The 23,981-nt window shown below is 39.1% G+C and overlaps 1 protein-coding gene across 1 annotated transcript in view; it reads right to left on the bottom strand.

Moving 5' to 3' along the window:
• Nucleotides 1-3,784: 3,784 nt before the first annotated feature.
• The window catches only part of LOC308337353 (uncharacterized protein), a gene marked incomplete at both ends in the record, with an annotated part of 34,006 nt that continues 13,809 nt past the window's right edge, over nucleotides 3,785-23,981 (bottom strand). Inside the window, one exon of the mRNA XM_080795499.1 lies at nucleotides 3,785-3,966. Within this exon, the coding sequence (XP_080651625.1) occupies nucleotides 3,785-3,966 (182 nt within the window). The remainder of the gene's footprint in view (nucleotides 3,967-23,981) is intronic.

Below are 23,981 nucleotides of genomic sequence, written 5' to 3'. Positions count from 1 at the left end.
TAACTAATCTTTTTAGTACGTGCTATCGTGCCTGGTACAAAATGTAGTATTTTATGCACAGCCGCACCAGAGACATCAAGGACTTTATGACCTTTTTTTTCTGTTGTTGTTCTTGTTGTGTACATTAGGAAATCCCAGGTGAAAACACTAAATAAAGTAAGAACAATTAAAAAGCAAAGCAAGAAAATAATATCACTACAGAGTATGGTAAATGGAACAATTTCTGCGCGTGGCTCACAGTAAAAAGCTTTGCCATTTTATGGTCAGACCTTGTAAACCACAAGCAGGAATTCTCCTGTAAAGGCAAGTGAAGAGTGGCAAAGGACTACTCATGTAAAAACACATTCTACAATCACAAGCAATGCCAATCTCATTTGCCTCAGCTTTCGGGTCTATTAAATGGGAATAACAGATGGAGGCTCGCTTGCCTCCATCACCTACTGAGAGTGGTGTGAACAGAACAAGTACTTTGGTGATATGGATGCTATATGCTAGCATCTTCGATTAGAAGCAATGATGAGAACTAAGCTAAACCACTCTGGATTAGCCAGAAGGCTTCCTGGAGGTGGCCAGGTTAAGCTCAGGGGAAACCCTAACTGACTGCTTCACTAAAGCCTGGGACTATTGTAACTATGTGCGAGAGTTATAACTACATGTAAGTGGACCGGATACACAAACACACGTGCCTTTCACAGAAGGTGGCCAATAGGAAAAACCATTAAATACCAAACCATGAGTGCCTTTCTGTGAGGAACTTTAAATTCAGGGTCTCTCTTCTACTGTTCCTGTCTTGAGACACCTTTACTAGACAATTTCTTCTTATCCTTCTGAACCTGTGGTTTGCATACTAGTATGTTCTTCCCAAGTTGGTCACCTCCTCAGAGAGGCCTTCCCTGACCTTTTGAACTCTCTAACCTTTCTAAAGAATTATTCCTGGGGCGCCTGGGGGCTCAGTGGGTTAAAGCCTCTGCCTTCGGCTCAGGTCATGATCTCAGGGTCCTGGGATCGAGCCCCACATCGGGCTCTCTGCTCAGCAGGGAGCCTGCTTCCCTTCCTCTCTCTCTCTGCCTGCCTCTCTGCCTACTTGTGATCTCTGTCAAATAAATAAAAAATCTTTAAAAAAAAAAGAATTATTCCTCAGTTATCCTCTACTGTCATTAGCTTTATTTCCATCTTGGTACTTACTATAATGGGTAAATAACTAAGTAGGTTTACTCATTTACGCAACTAGATCTAAATTTCAGATCAACCTGAATCTTACCTATGTTAATCCCAAAACTGTATCTGCATTGCCTAGGACAGTGTCTACTTCATAGCAGATATTCAAAAAGTATTTGTCGAATGAATGGGTGAAGGAGTTTGTCCTCACAGTGACAATAAAGTTGACTCAAACTTCTTAGCATGACATTCAAGGCCCCAATATATTTATCTGGGCTTATAGCCTACCTTTCCATACCTCTGTGTATTATGCCTGTTGATATCTCTGTAGAAGCTTGCTTTCTGCCTGGAAAGCCCTTCTTCCTACCAAATAACTTATCTTTCAAGGCCCTTTCCAAACACACCTTTTCTGTGAAATCTTCTCCAATCCTAGACACACACATTCCTCTGCTGAGTCCTTACAAGAGTTACAACACTTACAATATATGGTTATAACAGAAATAAAATAACAATAATGAAAGCTAACATTTTATTGAGCATTAGCTTGAGGCTGGGTACAATTATAACCACTTTATGTTATTATTTCATTTAATCCTGAAAACAACTATAAGAGTTAGGTGTTCTCATAAGCACTTAATGTTCATTTAGCCAGCTAGAATCAACTTCGTGAAGGCAGGGTGGGTGCCTTAAAGCCTTGCTAATTCCCAGAACCTAGCAAAGTTTCTGTGATGTCATATGCCTCCACTACAAATTTGCTAAATAATAAATTCTGACAGTTTCTTGTCCTCTGACTTTATGTTAAAAATGGCAATCCTGATCAGTTAAGAACCAGACAATAGTTTTAAGTAATTGTACAAATTTAATATTAAAGTCCCTTCTAACTACAAGAAACTCAGAAATCAGAAAAGAAAAGGGTGATGAATCTGGCAATGTAAAAGTGTTTAATATTTGTAGATTTTTGTAAATTTTTGTAGATTTTTCTAAAAGGAGACAAAAACAAAACAGAAATGGAAAAAAATACACTCCACCTGCATTAGACAAAATATTAAGAATATATGAAAGCCTCCTAGAAAAGATGTGCCCATCAGAAAAACAGGCACACCATATAAACAGGAAACTTCCAGAAAAAGAAATTTAAATAGTTAGTAAACATATGAAAATACGTTCAACCTCATTAATCTAAAAAAAGTGAAAATTAAAACAATAATGAAAATTTGCTGATTTATTTTGCCTATCATAATGTAAAGATGAAAAAATTCTAATATTCAGCACCAGCAAGGCTGTGGGGAAATAAGCACTCATATAGTCATGCTACGGAAATGTTCTAATATACTTAAAAGATACACACACTCACACACATGCAAGGTTGTTCACTGAAGCACTGTTTGTAATAGCAAGACTGGAAAGTGAAATGTGTATCAATAGAAACTTGGTTAAATAAACTACGGTACAGCTACACCATGAACTTACATGCAGTTATTGAAAAGAATGATGTTACTGGATAACCAAATAATAGATGGAGAGAATTCTCCTTCTATAAATGTATTCCAGGGGCACCTGGGTGGCTCAGTCAGTTAAGTGTCTGCCTTCAGCTCAGGCCCAGGATCAGGCCCTGCATCAGGCTCCCTGCTCAGCAGGGAATCTGCTTCTCCCTCTCCCCACCTCATGCTCTTTTGTGCATGCTCTCTCTCTCTCTCTCTCAAAAAAAAAATCTTCTAAAAAAATAAATGTATTCCAGATAATAAAAATCCAATTATAAAAAAGGGAGAGGATTTGAATAGACACTTCATCCAAGAGGATAAGGTTTCCAAATAAGCACATGAAATGATGTTCAACATCATAAGGCATTAGGGAAATTAAATTAAAACCATGATAAGATAACACTACACACCTATTAGAATGGCTAAATTAAAAATTACAAAAAATACCCAGAGCTGTTGCAGATGGGGAACAAGTGGGACTCTCATTCATAACTAGTTCAGACATAAAACGGTACAGCCACTCTGGAAAACAGTCTGGCAGTTTCTTAGGAAGTTCAACATACAGTTCCCATATGACCCAGTGAGCCCACATCAGGCTATACTAAGCAAGAAAAAAAAGAGGATGGACGATTTGAATCAATCTCCAAGGCAATGGGCTGAGTCAGTCTCAAAGGCGACATACTATGTGACTCCATGCATCTGACATTCCAGCAAAGAAAAAAATACAAGGACAGAGAATAGATCAGTGGCTACCAGGGGTTGGGGGGGTGGAGGAGGTCTGGCTGCAAAGGGACAGCAAGGGGGAGCTCTCTGGGGTGTGGATGGAACTGTTCTGTAACCTGTCAGTGGTGGAGGTTACAAAAGTCTCTGCAGGTGTTAAAACTATGATTGCACTGGGGAAAAAATGAATTTTACTGTGTGTACATTAAAAATAAGTTTTAGGGGCTCCTGGGTGGCTCGGTGGGTTAAAGCCTCTGCCTTCGGCTCAGGTCGTGATGTCAGGGTCCTGGGATAGAGCCCCACATCGGGCTCTCTGCTCGGCAGGGAGCCTGCCTCCTCCTCTCTCTCTGCCTGCCTCTCTGCCTACTTGTGTCTGTCAAATAAATAAATAAAATCTTAAAAAAAATAAAAAATAAAAATAAGTTTTAAAAAGATAAATTGTCATCAACAGTAATAATACCTTCTATTTCTCCATCTAAGGGAGGAACGTCATCTCTCATGGAAAAATCCATAGCTGTCCCTGGAATGTCCATCAAGTCTTCATCACTGGAGCTGCTCCGGAAGCTATTGAAACTCCCCTGCTGAAAGCCTCTGTTATCCATGGCTCCTGCACAGAAAGGAAAACAAAGACCTTCAAGCCCCTTACCACTTACCCTTCTTTTTTTAAGTGTGGTAAATATACATAAAATTCACCATTTCAACCATTCTAAACTAGACAATTCAGTAGCATTAAGCTCTTTTACAATGTTTTGCAATTATCATCACTCTCCATTTCCAGAAATTTTTCATCGTCCCAAACAGAAACTCTGTACCCAGTAAACATAACTCCCTCCCACCCCCACCCCCTTATAACTGCTATTCTCCACCTCCATGATTTGCCAGTTCCGGATATTTCATATAAATATCATCATACAATCTATGACCTTTTGTGTCTGGCTTCTTTCACTTTTCATAATGTTCTCAAGGCTCATCCATGTTCTGGCACGTACCAGTACTCCATTCCATTTTCAGACTGAATAGTACCCATTGTATGGCTAGACCACGTTTTGTTTATCCGTTCATCAGTTGATGGACATTTGGGTATTTTTCCCCTTTTGGGTTACTACCAACTCTATTTTTTATCATTGAAGTATAGTTGACATATGTTATACTAGTTTTAGGTGTGCAACACAACGATTCAACAGTTCTATACATTACTCAGTGCTCACCATAGTAAGTGTAGTCACCATCTGTCACCATATAATGTTATTACAATATTACTGACTATATTACCTATGCTGTACTTTCTATCTCTGTGACTTATTTTATAAATGAAAGTTGGTACCTCTTAATCCCCTTTACCTATTTTGCCCATCCCCCAGCCACTTCCCCTCTGGCAACTACCTGTTCTCTGGATTTGAGTCTGTTTCTTTGTTCATTTTTGTTTTTTAGATTCCACATATAAGACAAATAATATGGTATTTGTCTTTCTCTGTCAGACTTATTTCACTTGGCAGAATACTCTCTAGGTCTGAGTAACGCTCCAATGTTTATATATACCACATCTTCTTTATCCATTCATCTATCGATAGACACACTTGGGTTGCTTCCACATCATAGCTACTGTAAATAATACTGCAGTAAACACAGAGGTACACATATCTTTCTCAAATTGGTGCTTTTAAACTTTAAGTAAATACCCAGTAGTGGGAATTACTGGACAATATGTTATTCCTATGTTTAATTAAGGAACCTCTATACTGTTTTCCACAGTGGTTGCACCGATTTACATTCCCAACAGTGCGCAAGGGTGCTCTTCTCTCTACATTCTCACCCACACTTGTTATTTCTCATCTTTTTGATACTAGCCATTGTGAGTGGGGTGAGGTGATATCTCACTGTGGTGCTGCTCTGCATTTCCCTGATGATGAGTGATGCTGAGCATCTTCATGTGTCTGTTGGCCACCTGTATGTCTTCTTTGGGAAAATGTCTATTCAGGGTTACCACTTATTCTTAGGTCTTCTTTCATGCTCTTACTTGGACAATATAGACATGCAAACTACTTAGTCTATTCAGTTACGGTTCAGATGTAGTGTGCCTCTACCCTTACCATGTAGTTGATGGCCATTTTTTGAGAACCATGCAAATGAGCAAACCAAATGAGGACGTGTGTACAAAACTCCTGGGAGTTCATAAGTAATCAAGTGAAATAAAACCTACACGTCAGTACTAAGAAATGTGTGGGCCATTTAGGAGTAGAGAAATATTATCTCATGGCTCTGACTCTCCCAGAGCTCATAACACAATGCAGATGCTCAGAAATACTGGGGGAAAGAGGCATGCTATGCTGTTCAATGTTTTTCTGTGTTCAAGAATTTAATATTAAAGATGAAACATTTCCTATATCCCAAGTGTGAATCTTCTGATTATAAATTTTACTCAAAAGATCTTAGTATATTGGGGCGCCTGGGTGACTCAGTCATTAAGCGTCTGCCTTCTGCTCAGGTCATGATCCCAGGGTCCTGAGATCAAGCCCCACATTGGGCTTCCTGCTCAGTGGGAGCCTGCTTCTCCCTCTCCTACCCCCGCTGCTTGTTACTTCTCTCACTCTCTCTCTGTCAAATAAATAAATAAAATCTTTTTTTAAAAATCTCAATATATTGATTTTTAAAAATAGCATTATAGTCAACTTTATTTCACCTAATCCTACCCCCCCTTTTTTAATGAAATATTGATCCAAAATCATAGTCAGCAGAATTCTTTTGGGTTTGGCAAATAATATTCCTTTTGAAGTATTCCAATTCTTTTAAGAAACTTCTTACTTTTTTTTAGGTTATCAGAATTATATATGATGAATGTGGAAAAATTAGATGGGATAAATTAAGCAATAGGGCTGGAAAATTGGAATAATAGATAAATATTTTAAACGCTGAGCATAAAGGATAAATAACCAATATTTGGGGTGCCTGGGTGGCTCAGTGGGTTAAAGCCTCTGCCTTCGGCTCAGGTCATGATCCCAGGGTCCTGGGATCGAGCCCCACATCGGGCTCTCTGCTCAGCGGGGAGCCTGCTTCCTCCTCTCTCTGCCTGCCTCTTTGCCTACTTGTGATCTCTGTCTAATAAATAAATAAAATCTTTAAAAAAAAATAACCAATATTTACCAGGTACTTATCAATTTTTAGGCACTGGGCTATATGCTTAAACTGAACTCTTTCACTTAACTTTTCCAATGTTTCCATGCTATAGCATTATCACTCCTAGTGCAGATGAGGAAACTCACGGAGCGCAGAGAGGCTAAGTATTTGCCCAGTTAATATTTCATAAAAAGTCAAGCTCTAAATCATGCGTTCAATTTCATAAGAACTCGCTTCTAATAGAGACCAGCCTGACTGAAGTATGAGTGACATTTATGAACCACCTGTTATGTACAAATCATTGCAGGACAGTGGGACAGATACAAAAATGAAGCTGGGTAGGCCAGATGAGATGAAGATTGAGAGACAAAGATTTGAGAGTCATCAACATCAAGGTGATAGTCGAAACCAAGAGAACAGATATCCCAAGGGAAATCTGCCATTCACTTATGGATAAGGACAAATATAAAGAAAAGAAATGCATTCCCAGCACCCTCCCTTAATATGCACAAATAGTGTGAACTCTGTACAGACATCAATAAGAAGTTCCCCAGGAACATTACCATGCTTACACGGGACGTATGGTCAGGTAGGGAAGGTAGCGCCATGTATCCAAAGTATGAATAATGTACAAAATTACTGATCAGAAAACCATTTCCTGGGGTGCCTGGGTGGCTCAGTCATTAAGCATCTACCCTCAGCTCAGGTCACAGTCCCACGTTCCTGGGACTGAGCCCCACATCGGGCTCCCTCCTCTGCGGGAAGCCTGCTTCTCCCTCTCCCATTCCCCTTGCTTGTGTTCCCTCTCTCACTGTCTCTCTCTGTCAAATAACTAAATAAATAAAATCTTTAAAACAAAAAAAGGAAAATCATTTCCTCAGCTACAAGAACTCTAACCTTGCTTTGTGGATCAAATGGGTCCTAGGATACTAAGAACCCATGCTCCGTGGCCTTAGCTGGGCTCCTTCGCAGCTGCATGCCAATCCTTCGCTCTCACGGGACTCTCCCCTGCTCTACTGCTCCCTCCACTCCCCTTCTCTGAGCACCTCCCACAACAAACGTGCTTACACAGAATCTGGGCATTCAGTTGCTGCTTCTAGGGAAACCGACCTACCGCGGGATCCTTAGCATTTTTTCCCTATTACTAACAACATGGGAGAATCCTGAAATTCTGTCTTCCCTCATGCCATATAGGAAGAAGTGTTTTTACTTTTTATTTAAGAAAAAAGGGGGGGAAGGGGCGCCCTGGGTGGCTCAGTCGGTTAAGCGTCAGCCCTTGGCTCAGGTCAAGATCCCAGGGTCTGGGGATCAAGTCCCACATCAGGCTCCTTGCTCGACAGGGAGCCTGCTTCTTCCTCTGCCTGCTGCTCCCCTAGCTTGTGTTCTCTGTCTTTCTCTATCTCTGACAAATAAATAAATAAAATCTTTAAAAAAAAAAAAAAGAAAGGGCCCCTTTACTTTGTTCTGGATCTAACTGAGATCACAGATCCTTCTCCACCTTAATCTGATTTATTTCAGTGGATCCTCTAAAGAAACCTGCTATCCCTAACTCTCATCTCTACCTCGAGCTCTAGTCCTGAATTCCCAAGAACTCCGCCTGACACTTACTGCTACCTCAAACTCAACAGGATGAAAATGAAAAATACACCAGAAATAACATCACCTTAAACACAACCCATAAAATCCAAACAAGACATGTTCCCTGCCCTCACCCTCCACATCATCTGTCCTTTTTAAATGCAGCTGGCATCAGAGTCAATATTTGTAGTTAATATTTGTCTAACTCTGGATTTACCACCTTCAACAAACCTACAAAAAGCACTTTATCTCAAGAGTAGGTATTCCGGGTTTCTAGAAATCTTTGCGGGTTTCTAGAAATCTTTGCTAAAAACAAACATACATCGTTTTAGCTGGAGAGGAACTCAGGTTAAAAGGGTAGCACAACTCAATAGGTTTTCTTTCCGTTTATATTTACTAAACACCCGTGAATCCCATAAAGTGACTAGCACTGAATAAGAAAAAAAAGTAAGAAAATTTGCAAAATAATGCAGAATTCTTTTCCTCTCTCTCCACTGGTTGCACGTTTCATTCAGGAAATGCGGTAAAATACACAGTGCCAGCAACTTTATGTTAGCCACACAAATCATGGGAAGAAAAAGTATAGGGAGTCCAAAAATAATTTATGTCTGGCTTTGGAATATGTCCTGTGGTCATATTTTCAGATGGGTGTACCTATTGTTCTGGGAATTCATTAAAACAAAATAATGACACTACAGGATGAGGGCTCACAAAGGAGAAGCTGGAAAACTTTTCAGTTTCCCCATGGGGACCTTACGAACTCTTTCCTGTAACCCACTGACACACAACAATCCAGCTAAATTGAGCTGCCTCATTCTAAACATTTCCTGGAGCAGCTATCTGGTACACTGTTTAGGTTATAAAGTGCTTCCTTAATAAATACACAGAAATAAGGGGTCAACAAAAGAAAATTAGAAGTAGCAAGTAAATAGAGCAAAACAGATGCTATAAACAAGAGTCCGACAAAGGAAATAAACACAATTGGTAAAACGCAAGTCTGTCATTTGCCTATGGATAACCCATTTCGGTACAACCGTTGGTTTTACTCTGCAGATATAAAAAAGTTGAAGAGAAAAAATTAAAGCAGAAGAATAATGAGAAAATGAAGTTCCTTACACTTGAGGTTTGAACCCATACGCAGTTAAAACTCCAAGCCCAGGGCTCTTTCCATGACAGTCTGTGGCTTCACTATGACATGTCAGTCCAGAGAATAGCACATCTAGAATAAATCAAACTTTTACACGGCCACAAACCTGAAATAGCCAGAATTTAGGGTAGGAGAGGAACAAAGTATGGGGATTTGATATGTTATCCCAACTAGCAGTTTACATACATATAGGGCTTGTCACATAACGGAGGGCCAGGGAGGAGGGCAATCCAGAAAATGTTTGGTTGCTATCTGTGTTACACAGCTGACTTTCTTAGCTTAAAGGCATTAGTGCCTTCTGTCACTTTCTTGCTTAAATCATAAGCTGGCTCCCCAGTGCCTATAGGGTCAGTTTAAATTTCTTTGCATGGCGTTCAGGGCCCTAATCTAGACCCCATCTACTCGGCTAGACTTATCCTCTGCCACAAATTTATTCTACTCCTTATAAGCCACCTACTTTTACACCTCCGTGCCTTTGCTCAGACCCTATCTACAATTCCATCCAGGTCCCCATCCTCTTTTTAGCCTGATGAAATCCCATTCAGTCCACCTAGAGTAAGCTCAAACAAGCTTTTCCCTCAACACCTCCTTTGTTCAGACGTCTGTTGATTGCATAATCTCTTCCACTTAAGTCTTATGACTACCACATGTCCTTTTCTTTTCTGTTGTACCAGCAACTCTAGTGTTGTTCCAGGGTAGGTGTTCAATAAATGCTTACTGAGGAGGATTCCAGTTGGGGAAGAAGAGTTAATAGCCAGTCAACATATTTATATGGTTGACACTCAATAAATCTATTCCTTGTACACAATGGTAGGGAACTGAGGATACAAAAAAATATTTGTTACCTTGTCACTACTCTCAAGGAATTTATGATCTAGTTGGGGAGAGAACTTTCATAAAATGTGATTACACAACACCTAAGTGCTAAACCGTTAGAATAAAAGTGCAACTGGCATTCAGAAAACAGAGAGGAGACTGTAAGCCAGAGAAGGCTTCCTGGAGGAGAGAAGGTATTCCAGACCTGGGGTGGGGGGGTGGGGGGGATGGCCAAAGGCTTGAGAAGGAGGCTGGCATTTGTGCTTGACTACAGGGTGTTTGTAAGCAAAAGGATGGAGCTAGATCGTGAAGGACCTGGGAAGCCAATGGAGTCACTGTGGTTTTTGAGGAAGAACATGATTTAAAAACAACAACAACAACAACAACATGATTTTTAAGAGGTAAGTGCAGCAGCAGTGGGCTGGAAGAGAGAGGAGTAAAGGGCTATATAGGAAGGCAGTTTGCTACCTCCTGTTTAAATGTGGGTGATTTGGGGGCCACCTGGGTGGCTCAGTAGGTTAAGCCTCTGCCTTCGGCTGGGGTCATGGTCCCAGGGTCCTGGGATCGAGCCCCACGTCGGGCTCTCTGCTCGGCTGGGAGCCTGAATCCCCCTCTCTCTCTGCCTGCCTCTCTGCTTACCTGTGATCTCTCTCTCTCTCTCTGTGTCAAATAAATAAATAAATAAGTCTATCTTTAAAAAAAACAAATAAATGTGGGTGATTTGAGAAGGCGGCGGGGGGTGCATTTTCCCAAAGGCTGTACTGAAAGAGCCAGGTATGCATGGCAGAGGAGGGTGCTAGTGTATGGTATACCTTCCTAACATCTTGTTTTATTTATTGTTTTTAATGTGCTCGCTTCGGCAGCACATATACTAAAAATATTTATTGTTTTTAAGATTTTATTTATTTATTCATTTGAGAGAGAAACAGAGACAGAGACAGAGCACAAGCAGGGGGAGAGGGAAGCAGACTTCCCGTTGAGCTGGGAGTCAGATGCGGGACTCGACTGCAGGACCTGGGATTCATGACCCGAGCCCAAGTCAGATACTTAACCATCAGAGCCACCCAAGCACCCCTGACATCTTGTTTTACTAGTGACACTGACATCTGTTGGTTCAAATAAATTAACAATTCCATCTCAACTAGCCCATTTGGTAAAAACAAATGTATAAACCAATGGGTGGGCTGGTACACGGGCCCTTCAGTGAAAATATAAAAATGGACCACACATTCCCATGCTAAGAAGCCCAAAGAAGTAAATAAACTTTTCTGTTTCTTATTTTTGCTCCACAAAAATATCTGTCAACCTGCACATGGCACTCTGTGTAAGTAATATAGGCCAGATGCTGCAAAAGCAGAAAAGAGAGAATGCAAGAGGAAGAAAAGCTTGAGAGGGTCATTACAGAATGAACCAAGATATGAATACTATCATGTCATTTAAAAAAATTAAGACAATCCTAAGTATAACACTAAAAGTGATACAAACTGACATGCACATGAGAAAATCAATTTTTGTCTACCCTCTGTACTTTGAGTTACCTGAGGACGGGGTAACTTAAATCTTTGTTCCCAAGTTCCAGACACAGAGAGAGAGCTCAGTAAACCATCCAGTTCACAGTACAATTCCACTTTTAGTTACTTTATTTTGAGAAGCAGGAATGAAATGCAAACCTTGCAGTGTAGTCTCTAAGATGCCATAGGAGGTACTGATTTCAGAGGTTTGGGCCAATCCTTAACCCAAGGCACCTTCTCTATCTGCCAAAATTGCAGGTAAAAAACCCCAGGAGGAAATAATAGTGCTACTCCTCACAACGTAGTCTTCACCTGGGGGGAGTCATCCTCACAGATAAGTACGGGTTATGAGCAAAGACAGGACTCAAAGCAGGCAGTACCAGAACAGCCCCTCTCAAAGTTTTTGGTCTCAGGATCCCTTTAGTCTTCAAAAAAAATTTTTAAGATTTTATTTTATTTATTTGACATAGAGAACGAGAGAGCACAAGCAGGGGAGCAGCAGGGAGAGGGAGAAGCAGGCTCCCTGCTGAGCAGAGAGCCCGATGTGGGGCTCGATCCCAGGACCCCAAGATCATGACCTGAGCGAAGGCAGAGGCTTAACTGGCTGAGCCACCCAGGTGCCCCTAGTCTTCAAAATTACTGAGAAGCTTAAAGAGCTTTTATGTATACAGGTTCTAGCTATAACTATTTACTTTATGAGAAAGTAAAACCCAGGAATGTTAAAAATAAATATTTATTAATGTATTTAAATATAATAACACTCCAATCACTATACATTAACATTTGGGGAGGAGGAGCCTGTATTTTCCAAAATAAAATTAGTGAGAGGCATTTTGAAAATGATTTTAATGTTTGCTTTCATAGAGGACAGCTGGATCCTGCTTCACATATTCCATCAACCATCACAGCAATCACATCGTCACATGTCACATAGCCTCTAAAACACACCACTGTATATTCACAATAAACTCAAAGTGAAAGGGGCGCCTGGGTAGCTCAGTTGGTTAGGCATCTGCCTTTGGCTCAGGTCATGATCCCAGGGTGCTGGCTGGGATCAAATCCCGCATGGGGTTCCCTACTCAAGTCAGTGGGGAGTCTGCTTCTCCCTCTCCCTCTGCCTTCCCCCCTGCTCATGCGCTCACTCACTCTCTCTTCCCCTCCCTCTCTCAAATAAATAAAATCCTTAAAAAATGAAAGTGAAAAAGGCAAATAATATCTTAATATGAAAATAGTGTTTGAACTTGCAGACCCCTCAACAGGGTCTCAGGAAGTGCCAGGCCACTCTTTAAGAATTGTTGAACAAGAGACAGAACACCGAACTGTATCTGGGCCACACCCATGCCCTGTGAGACAGAGGAAGAGAACAAGCCAGTCAGAAGAGACCACTCTAGGGCGACTGGGTGGCTCAGTGGGTTAAAGCCTCTGCCTTCAGCTCAGGTCATGATCTCAGGGTTCTGGGATTGAGTCCCGCATCGGGCTCTCTGCTCAGCAGGGAGCCTGCTTCCCCTCTCTCTCTGCCTGTCTCTCTGCCTACTTGTGATCTCTCTCTCTGTCAATAAATAAATAAAATCTTAAAAAAAAAAAAGAGAGACCACTCTGACTGCTGTGAAAGTGAAACAAGTGAAAAATTTTCTGTAATTTTTTTCCAAAGGAGTAATAGCCATGATATATAAAGAGATATTTTGAACCATTCAAATTGGATCCCAAGAGATAAACAGCAAAAATACATTAGTAGATAATTTATTAAACAAAAGGAAAAGGGGGGCTTTAAAAATTCAGAGAAACTAAAATTAAAACAATCATGGTTTTGGGGGCACCTGGGTGGCTCAGTGGGTTAAGCCTCTGCCTTCAGCTCGGGTCATGATCCCGGAGTCCTGGGATCGAGCCCCGCATCAGGCTCTCTGCTCAGCGGGGAACCTGCTTCCCCCTCTCTCTCTGCCTGCCTCTCTGCCTACTTGTGATCTCTCTCTGTCAAATGAATAAATAAATTCTTTTAAAAAATTCAATTTATTTAAAATAAAAACAAAAACACATTTCACCCATGTCTACCACCCCCCACCCACATTTCTGAAAGCCACCAATCTACTGTATGTATCTATACATTTAGTTTCTTCTTTTTAGATTGCACATATAAGAGAGATCACATGGCATTTGTCTTTCTCTGACTTATTTTACTAAGCATAATGTCCTCAAGGTCCATCCACGTCACTAGAAATAGCAAGATCTCATTCTTTTTTATGGCTATGTAACAGTCCATCATGTGTGTGAGCGTGAGTGTGTGTCTACGTTTCATTCCTTATCTATTCGTCCATTGGTTAGCACTTGGGTTGTTTTCATATCTTGGCTATTGCAAATAATGTTGCAATAAACATGGGGGGTGCACATATATTTTTAAATTAAGGTGTTTTTGAGGAGCCTCCATGCTGTTTTCCATACTGGCTGCAACAATTTACATCCCCACCGACAAACGTGCACAGATTCCCTTTTCTCCACATCCTGGCCAATACTTCTTATTTTCAGTCTTTTTAATAACAGCTATTCTAAAAGGTGTGAAGTGATTGCACTTCCCTGATGATTAGTGATGTTAAGCATCTTCTCATGCACTGTTGACCATCTGAATGTCTTTAGAAAAATGTCTATTCAGAACTTCTGCGTATTTTTAATTGGATTTTTTATTATTGAGTTTTATAAGTTCTATTGGATGGATATTAGCCCCTTAATGGATATGATTTGCAAATATTTTCTCCCACTCAGCGAACTGTCTTTTCATTTTGTTGATGGTTTCCTTTGCTGTGCAGAAGCTTTTTAGTTTGATGTAGTCCCACTTGTTTATTTCTGCTTATGTTGTTTTTGCCTTTGGTATCAGTTTAACCAAATATCACCAATACCTATGGGAAGGAACTTACTGCCTATGTTTTCCTCTAAGACTTCATGGTTTCAGATCTCATATTCAAATCTTTAACCATTTTGAGTTAATTTCTGTGTCTGGTGTAAGGCAGTGGTTCAGTTTCATTCTTTTGCATGTAGCGATCCAATTTTCCCAATACCATTTATTAAAGAGTCTCTCTTTTCCCCACTGTATATTCTTGCCTCCCTTGCTGTAAATTAATTGACCATATGTTTAGGTTTAATTCTGGGTTTTCTATTTCATTCCACTGATCTATATGGCTGTTTTTATGCCAATATCATATTATTTTTATTATTATATCTTTGTTAATATAGTTTTAAATCAGGGAGCAAGATAAACTCCAGTTTTGTTCTTTTTTCTCAAGATCGTTTTGGCTTTTGGGGGTCTTTTATGGTTCCATACAAATTTTAGGATTGTTTTTTCTATTTCTGTGAAAATGCCATTGGAATTTTGATAGGGATTGCATTGAATCTGTATACTGCTTTGTGTAATATGGGCATGTTAACAATATTAATTCTTCTAATCCATTAGCATGGAACATCTTTCCATGTCTTTGGGTCTTCTTCAAGCTCTTTCATTAATGTCCTGTTGGTTTCAATATACAGGTCTTTCACCTACTTGGTTAAATTTATTCCTAGGTATTTTATTCTTTTTGATGCAATTGTAAATGGGACTGTTTTCTTAACTTCTCTTTCTGATGCTTTATTATTAGTTTATAAAATGCAACAAATTTTTGCATGATGATTTTGTATACTGCAACTTTAATGAATTCATTTATTAGTTCTAACAGTCCGGTGGAGCCTTTAGTGATATATATCTCGACAGTGGTTTTTGGTTTTTTTTTTAAGATTTTATTTATTTGTCAGAGAGGGAGAGAGAGAGAGAGCACAAGCATGGGGGAGCAGCAGGCAGGGGGAGAGGGAGAAGCAGGCTCCCAACCACGCAGGGAGCCTGATGCAGGACTCCATCCCAGGACCCCAAGATCATGACCTGAATCAAAAGCAGATGCTTAACCAACTGAGCCTTGCAGGCACCCCTCTCAACAGTTTTTATATAAAGATAAAATACTGAGCATTTAGGCCTTTCCTTTTCACTTTAGATACCTTTTATTTCTTTTCTTGCCTAACTAGTCTGACTCGGACTTCCAAACTATGTTGAATAAAAGTGGTGAGAGTGGGCATCTTTGTCTTGTACCTGATACTAGATGAAAAGCTTTCAGGTTTTCAACATTGAGTATGACATTAGGTGTAGGCTTCTCATATACGGCCTTTATTATGTTTAGGTATGTTCCCTCTCTCTATACTCACTTTGTTGAGAGTATTAGTAAAAAATGAATGCTGAATTTTGTTAAATGCTTTCTTCTGCATCCACTGAAATGATATGATTTTTATCCTTCATTTTGTTAATGAGGTATATCACACTGACTGACTTGCAGACCTTGAACTATCCTTGCGTCCCTGGAATAAGTCCCACATGATCGTGGTGTATGAACCTTTTAATGTATTGCTAAATTTGGTTTATTAATATTTTGTCAAGGATTTTTACATCTATGTTCATCAGAGATATGGGCCTATAATAATCTTTTCTTGTATGGTTTTGGGATCAGGGTAAGACTGGCTTCATAAAATAAATTTGGAAGAGTTCCCTGCCCTTCTAGTTTTTTGGGAAGAGTTTCAGAAGGATTCCTATTCGTTCTTCTTTGAATGTTTACTAGAATTCACCAGTGGAGCCACCTGATCCAAGACTTTTGTTTGATGGGAGGTTTTTGATTACTGATTCAATCTCCTTACTAGTAACTGGTCTGTTCAGATTTTCTATTTCATCTTGATTCAGTCTTGGTAAGTTATATGTTTATAGGAGTTTATACATTTCTTCTAGGTTGTCCAACTGTTAATGTATATTAGTTCATAGTAGTCTCTTATGATCCTTTGTCTGTGGTATCAATTTTGTAACAACTCCCCTTTCATTTCTGATTTTATTTTAGTTCTCTCTCTCTCTCTTTCTTTCTCTTTTGTGGTGAGTCAAGCTAAATGTCTGTCAATTTTATTAATCCTTTCAAAGAATCAAATTCTAGTTTCATCGATCTTTTCTACTATATTTTTGTCTCTATTTCTTTTATTCCTGCTCTAATCTCCGTCATTTTCCTCCTCCAACTAACTTTCAGCTTTCTTTCTTCTTCAGGTGTAAAGTTCAGTTGTTTACTTGAGACTTTTCTTGTTTCTTTAGATGAACTTCCCTATTAGAAATGCTTTTGCTGCATCCCATAAATTATGGTGTGTTACACTTTTATTTTCATTTGTTTCAAGGTAGTTTTTAAATTCTTTCAATTTCTTCATTGACCCACTGATTGGTCAGTAGCATGTTATTTAAACTGTACATATTTATGAATTTTCCATTTTCTTAAATAAAAATGGCAAACATCCTGTCAGATTTTAACTTCTACAAAGAAACAATCATTAAAATTTTGTGGCACTGGAATAACAATAGAGATTCTAACAATGGATACAAATTACTATAATAATTTAAGTGTTAATAAATCAAAATCAACACAAATATAAGAACTGCTTTTTGGTAAACAGTTGAGAGATCGCCAGATATCAAAATGGAAAACAATATAAAATTACAGTATATACAATACTGCAATAATTCCAGATAAGGTTTTGAAGTTGATTTTTACTTTTGATTTTTACTTTTTTCATTTTTATTTTAATTCCAGTTAACACACAGTGTTCGATTAGATTCGGGCATACAATACAGTGATTCAACAATTCCATATGTCACCTGATGCTCATCACAAGTACACTCCCTAATCCCCATCACCTATTTAACCCATCCCCCCATTACCCTCCCCTCTTGTAACCATCAGTTTAGTCTCTATAGTTAAGTCTGTTTCTTGGTTTACCCCTCTTTCTCTTTCTCTTTCTCACTTTGCTCATTTGTTTTTTTAAATTCCACATATGAGTGAAATCATATGGTATTTCTCTTTCTCTGACTTATTTCACTTGGCATTATACTCTCTAACTCCATCCATGTCACTGCAAATGGCAAGATTTCAGTCCTTTTATGGATAATATTCCGTTGTGTGTATGTACCACTTCTTCATCCATTCATCAGTTGATGGACACTTGGGCTGCTTCCATATCTTGGCTATTGTGAATAATGCTGCTATAAGCATCAGAGTGCATGTATCCCTTCGAGTTAGTGTCTTTGTAGTTTTGGGGTAAATACCAAGGAGTGTAATTACTGGATAGTAGGGTAGTTCTATTTTTAAATTTCAAGGAACCTCTGTACTATTTCCCACAGTAGCTGCACCAGATTCCATTCCTACCAACAGTGTACAAGGGTTCCTTTTTCTCCAAATCCTCCAACACCTGTTTTTTCCTGTGTTGTTGACTTTAGTCATTCTGACAGGTGTGAGGTGATATCTCATTGTAGTTTTGATTTGCATTTCCCTGCTGATAAGTGATGTTGAGGATCTTTTTATGTGTCTGTTGGCCATTTGGATGTCCTCTCTGGAGAACTGTCTGCACATTTTTTTAAAAGATTCTATTTATTTGAGAGAGGAGACAGAGAGTGCATGGAATGGGGGAAGGGGCAGAGGGAGAGAGACAAGCAGACTTCCCACTGAGCAGGGAGACCAATGCAGGGTTCAATCCCAGGACCCCAAGATCATGACCTGAGCCAAAGTCAGATGCTTAACCGACTGAGCCACCCAGGCACCCTGTCTTCTGCCCATTTTTTCAGTTGGGTTATTTGTTTCTTGGGTGTTGTGTCAATTCTTTATACATTTTTGAATAGGAATGCTTTATCAGATATGTCATTTGCAAATATCTTCTCCCATTCTGTAGGTTGTCTTTCCATCTCTTTGTGTCATCTTCAATTTCGTTCATCAGTGTTTTATAGTTTTCAGAGTACAGGTCTTTCACCTCTTTGGTTAGGTTTATTCCTAGGTATCTTATTATTTGGGGTGCAACTATAAATGGGATTCTTTTCTCAATTTCTCCTTCTGTTGCTTCATTATTGGTGTATAAAAATGCCACAGTTTTCTGTACACTGAGCTTGTGTCCTGTGATTTTTCTTAATTCAATTATCAGTTGTAGCAGTTTTTGGTGGAGTCTTTCAAGTTTTCTACATAGAGTACCATGTCATCTGCAAAAAGTGAATATTTTACTTCTTTTTTGCCAATTTGTATTTGATTTCTGTTGTCTGATTGCTGTGGCTAGGACTTCCAGTACTATGATTAATAAAAGTGACTAGAGTAGACATCCCTGTCTTGTTCCTGACCATAGAGGAAAAGCTCTCAGCTTTTCCCCATTAAGGATGATGTTACCTGTAGGTTTTTTTTTTTATATATATGGCCTTTATTATGTTGAGGTATGCTCCCTCTAAACCTACTTTGTTGAGGGCTTTTTACCATGAATGGATTCTGTACTTTGCCAAATCCTTTTTCTGCACCTACTGAAATGATCATATGATTCCTATCCTTTCTCTTACTGATGTGTTGTATCATGTTGATTGATTTGCAAATATTGAACCACCCTTGCAACCCAGGAATAAATCTCACTTGATCATGGTGCACAATTTTTTTAATGTATTGTTATATTCAGTTTGCTAGTATTTTGTTGAGGATTTTTGCATATATACTCATCAGGGAAATTGGCCTATATTTCTCTTTTTCAGTGGACTCTCTATCTGGCTTTGGTATCAGAGAAACGCTGGCCTCATAGAATGAATTTGGAAGTTTTCCTTCCTTTTCTATTTTTTTGAATAGTTTGAGAAGAATAGGTATTAAGTCTTCTTTAAATATTTAGTAGAATTTGCCTATGAAGCCATTTGGTCCTGGACTTTTCTTTCTTGGGAGTTTTTGGATTACTGATTCAATTTCTTTGCTGGTTATGGATCTGTTCAAATTTTCTATTTTCTCCTGTTCCAGTTTTGGTTGTGTATATGTTTCTAGGAATTTATCCATTTTTTCTAGGTTGTCCAATTTGTTGGCATATAGTTTTTCATAATATTCTCCTACGATTATTTGCATTTCTGTGGTGTTGGTTGTTATGTCTTTTCTCTCATTTGTGATTTTGCTTGAGTCGTTTCTCATTTTTTTCTTGGTAAGTCTAGCTAGAGGTTTATCAATTTTATTGATTTTTTTCAAAGAACCAGCACCTGTTTTCATTGATTTGTTCTATTGTTTGTTTTAGTTTCTACATTATTTATTTCTGCTCTAATCTTTAGCATTTCCTAGCTTCTGCTGGTTTCAGGTTTTGTTTGTTGTTCTTTTTCTAGATCCTTTAGGTGTCAGGTTAGGTTGTTTGAGATTTTTCTTCCTTCTTGAGGTAGGCCTGAATTACTATAAACTTTCCTCTTAGAACCACTTTTGCTTTATCTCAAAGGTTTTTTATCACTGTATTTCATTTTCATTTGTTTCCATGTACTTTTTTATTTCTTCTTTTACTTCCTGGTTGACCCATTCATTGTTTAGCAGCATGTTATTTAACCTCCATATATTTTCTCTTGTGGTTGACTTACGGTTTCATAGCATTGTGGTCCAAAAAGGTCCATGGTAAGACTTCGATCTTCTTGAATTTGTTGAAGCTGGTTTTGTGGCCTAATGTGTGATCTATTCTAGAGAATGTTCCATGTGCACTTGAAAAGAATGTGTATTCTGCTGTTTTAAGATGGAATGTTCTGAATATACTTGTTAAATCCATCTGGTGCAATGTGTCATTCAAAGCCATAGTCTCTTCATTTTTCTGTTTAGATGATTTGTCCATTGATATAAGTGGCGTGGTTAAAGTCCCTTACTATTATTATATTACTAGTGATCAGTTCTTTTATGTCTCTTATTAACTGTTTTATGTATTTGGGTGCTCCCATATTGGGTGCATAAATATTTACAATTGTTATATCTTCTTGTTGGATTGTCCCCTTTATTATTATATAGTGTCCTTCTTTGCTTCTTGTTACAGACTTTGTTTTAAAGTCTATTTTGTCTGATATGAGTATTGCTACTCCAGTTTTAACATCTATTTGCATGATAGATATTTCTCCTCACTCTCAATCTGCAGGTGTCTTGAGGTCTAAAATTAGTCTCTTGTAGGCAGCATATAGGAGGGTCTTGTTTTTTTAATCAATTTTGTCACCCTATGTCTTTTGATTGGAGTGTTTGGTCCATTTACATTCAAAATAAATATATATATGTATATACATATATATATTTACTTTTATTCTTATATATACATAGACATATATATATAAAAGAATAAAATGACTATGCATATATAGTCATTTTATTCTTTTTTTTTAAAGATTTTATTTACTTATTTGACAGAGAGAGATCACAAGTAGGCAGAGAGGCAGGCTTTAACCTACTGAGCCACCCAGGCGCCCCTAGTTATTTTATTCTTGTTTTGTGGTTGCTTCTGAGGATTTTCTCTGATCCTTTCTTACCGTTCACGGTTTGATGATTTTCTTTAGTGATATATTTGGATTTCTTTCTCTTTATTCTTGCATATTTATTGGTGGTTTTTGATATATGATTACCATTAGGCTTGTATATAACCTCTTCTGCATACAGCAGTCTGTATTAAGTTGATAGTTGTTTAGGCTTAAACCCATTCTTTTCTCCTCTCCTCCCCACATTTCAGGTACATGTTTTTATATTTTATATCCTTCTATTTTTTTAGTTCCTTTTAGTTCTATCCCTTCTGATTTTTTATAGAAATATTCATTTTTAGTGTTTTTGTGTTTCTCACCTTTACACTGTCACTTTTGGTTTTTCCTTTACACTCAAAGAGCCTCTTTAATATACCTTGCAGGGCTGGTTTGGTGGTCACAAAATCCTTTAGTTGTTCTTTGGGAAACTCTCCTTCTATTATGAATGACAACTTTGGCTGGATAGAGTATTCCTGGATGCATATTTTTTCTATTCATTACTTTGAATATATGCCACTCCCTCCTGTCTTGCAAAGTTTCTGTTAAAAAACCTTCTCCTGGGGCGCCTGGGTGGCTCAGTGGGTTAAAGCCTCTGCCTTCGGCTTGGGTCATAGTCTCAGGGTCTTGGGATGGAGCCCCACATTGGACTCTCTGCTCAGCAGGGAGCCTGCTTCCCCCTCTCTCTCTGCCTGCCTCTCTGCCTACTTGTGATCTCTGTCTGTGAAATAAATAAATAAAATCTTTAAAAAAATTTTTTTTAAATTTCCTGTTAGGGGCACCTGGGTGGCTCAGTGGGTTAAAGCCTCTGCCTTCGGCTCAGGTCATGATCCCAGGGTCCTGGGATCGAGCCCCGCATCGGACTCTCTGCTCAGCAGGGAGCCTGCATCCTCCTCTCTCTGCCTGCCTCTCTGTCTACTTGTGATCTCTATCTGTCAAAAAAAATAAATAAAATCTTTTAAAAAAATCTCCTGTTAGCCTTATGGGTTTTCCTTTGTAAGTTACTGTCTTCTTTCTGTCTTGCTACTTTTAAATATTTTTCTTTATCACTATATTTTGCCAATTTCACTACAATATATCTTGGTCTTATCTGCTTTTACTTATTTTGATGGGAGTTTCTATGCTTCCTGGAACTGGATACCTGTTTCCTTCCCCAAATTAGGGAAGTCTTCAGCTATTATTTCTTCAAATAAATTTTCTGCCTCCCCCCTTCTCTCTTTTCTTCTTCTATAATACAAATGTTATTATACTTGACAGAGTCACTGAGTTCCCTGAGTCTATTCTTGTTTTGCATAATTATTTTTTCTTTTTTTCAGCTTGATTATATTCATTATTCTGTCTTCCAGGCCACTAATTCATTCCTCTGCTTCTTGCATCCAGCTCTTCATTCCATCAACTGTGTTTCTCATCTCATTTATTAAGCCCTTTATGTCTGCTATGTTATTCCTTATCTCTGTATTAAGGGTCTTCCTCATGCCTTCTACTCTCTTCTCAATTCCAGTGAGTAACCTTATGATCACTGTGGTTCAAATTCTCTATCAGGCATGTTACTTGTGTCTGTTTTGCTTAGATCTCTGGCTGTGGCCTTGTCCGTTCTTTCATTTGGCATAAATGTCTTTGTCTCCTCCTTTTGTCTGCCTATGTCTGTTTATATGTGTTAAGAAAGTCAGCTGTCTTCTGCTCTTCAAAGTAGTGACTTTATGAAAAAGAGGCCCTGGAATGCCCTGCAGTGGAGTGTCCCTTGACCATCAGAAGCTGGCACTTCAGGAGAGTATCCTATATGTGTTGTTTATGCCCTATTTTTTCTGAGACACTTCAACTTTTAGTGCAGTCGTCTGTCTGCTTCTCTGCCTGTTGTGGGCTAGGCTTGCTCTCTGTGGTGTTGGTGGGAGCCAGGCAGGCCAGCTCTGATGGGGCATGCCTGCTGGGGAACTTCAGAGTGGGGTGGCTGTATTAGCAAAATTTGTGCTGGGCCACTAGTCCTAATCTAGTCCCCCAAAGCAAAATTTGTGCTGGGCCACTAGTCCTAATCTAGTCCCCCAAAGCACTGTGGAAGCTGGGGACTGTGCCATCAGAGCGGTCATGGGCACAAGGCTGGACATAGTGCACATCAATGGTTGGGCATGGCCGGGATCTGAACACAAAGGTGGCTGGGGGCAGCACAGTGGCTGGACACAGTGTAGGGGCAGTAGCTATGCACACTGCAGCTGGACAGGCACACTCATGGCTTTAACAAAATTTGCCCTTAGACCGGGCTGAGACAAGCAGGCTTGAAGTAGGTGAGCCCCCAACAGAACTGGTGGGCATGGCATACTGCTAGCAGGTTATGTATCAAGTGTCTGTGCATCCCCACCTCCCACTAATAGCCCTGTATTTATGCTGGGGGGTGGGCTTTAAGTTGATTTTTTTAAAACACACAATAGTGTATTTATTCCAGATGTAGACAATACACAAAATTATTTCTGACTATGGAAAGATATAAAATGGATTAATTCATAGGTACTAAAATAGGCAACTTTTTGCGTCAGGGAATACATGCAATAAAATGAAGTTAAAGGAACAGAACTGGAATATATCCATGTCATCCCTAATAAAGGTAACTGAAAAGGCAGATACGTTATCCAAGCAAAAAAATAAGAGAACTTTGGTTTCTGGTCAACCATGTAAAGAGCTTGGAAGTCATCACTCTCATTCTCAAAATGATCTGAAAACAAAAACTGAAGAAACTGAAAACCAACAATTCTTAGATCCATCAGAGACTTGGGGTCACAGGGCAAACTGCTGCTCCCTAAACTGGGGAGACAGACATGTGGATATAAAAAATCACAGCTTACACAGCAAAAACCTCCATGAGAACCAGCATTGGAATAGAACTTGAGATATAACTGAAGAACTGCTAGAGGCTCAGTGTGTACAAGTTTGAGAGTTAAGAACTTGAGGGTGCCCAGTCCTAGAGAAACCCAAAACTTTTATAAATTTTACCCCCAGGTGCCCTATTAGTTTTCAGTGAAGACCAGAGAATAATCCCCTGTGCTTCTCAATGAGGGCACAGAAACGAACCAGAGCATTCTGTGTTTCTTATCAAGGCTGGCCCTCAAAAGGGACTATTTTACCAGGGC

Source organism: Martes martes, assembly GCF_963455335.1.
Source record: "Martes martes genome assembly, chromosome: X".
NCBI lineage: Eukaryota > Metazoa > Chordata > Mammalia > Carnivora > Mustelidae > Martes > Martes martes.
This window is presented reverse-complemented; position numbering and strand designations above follow the sequence as displayed.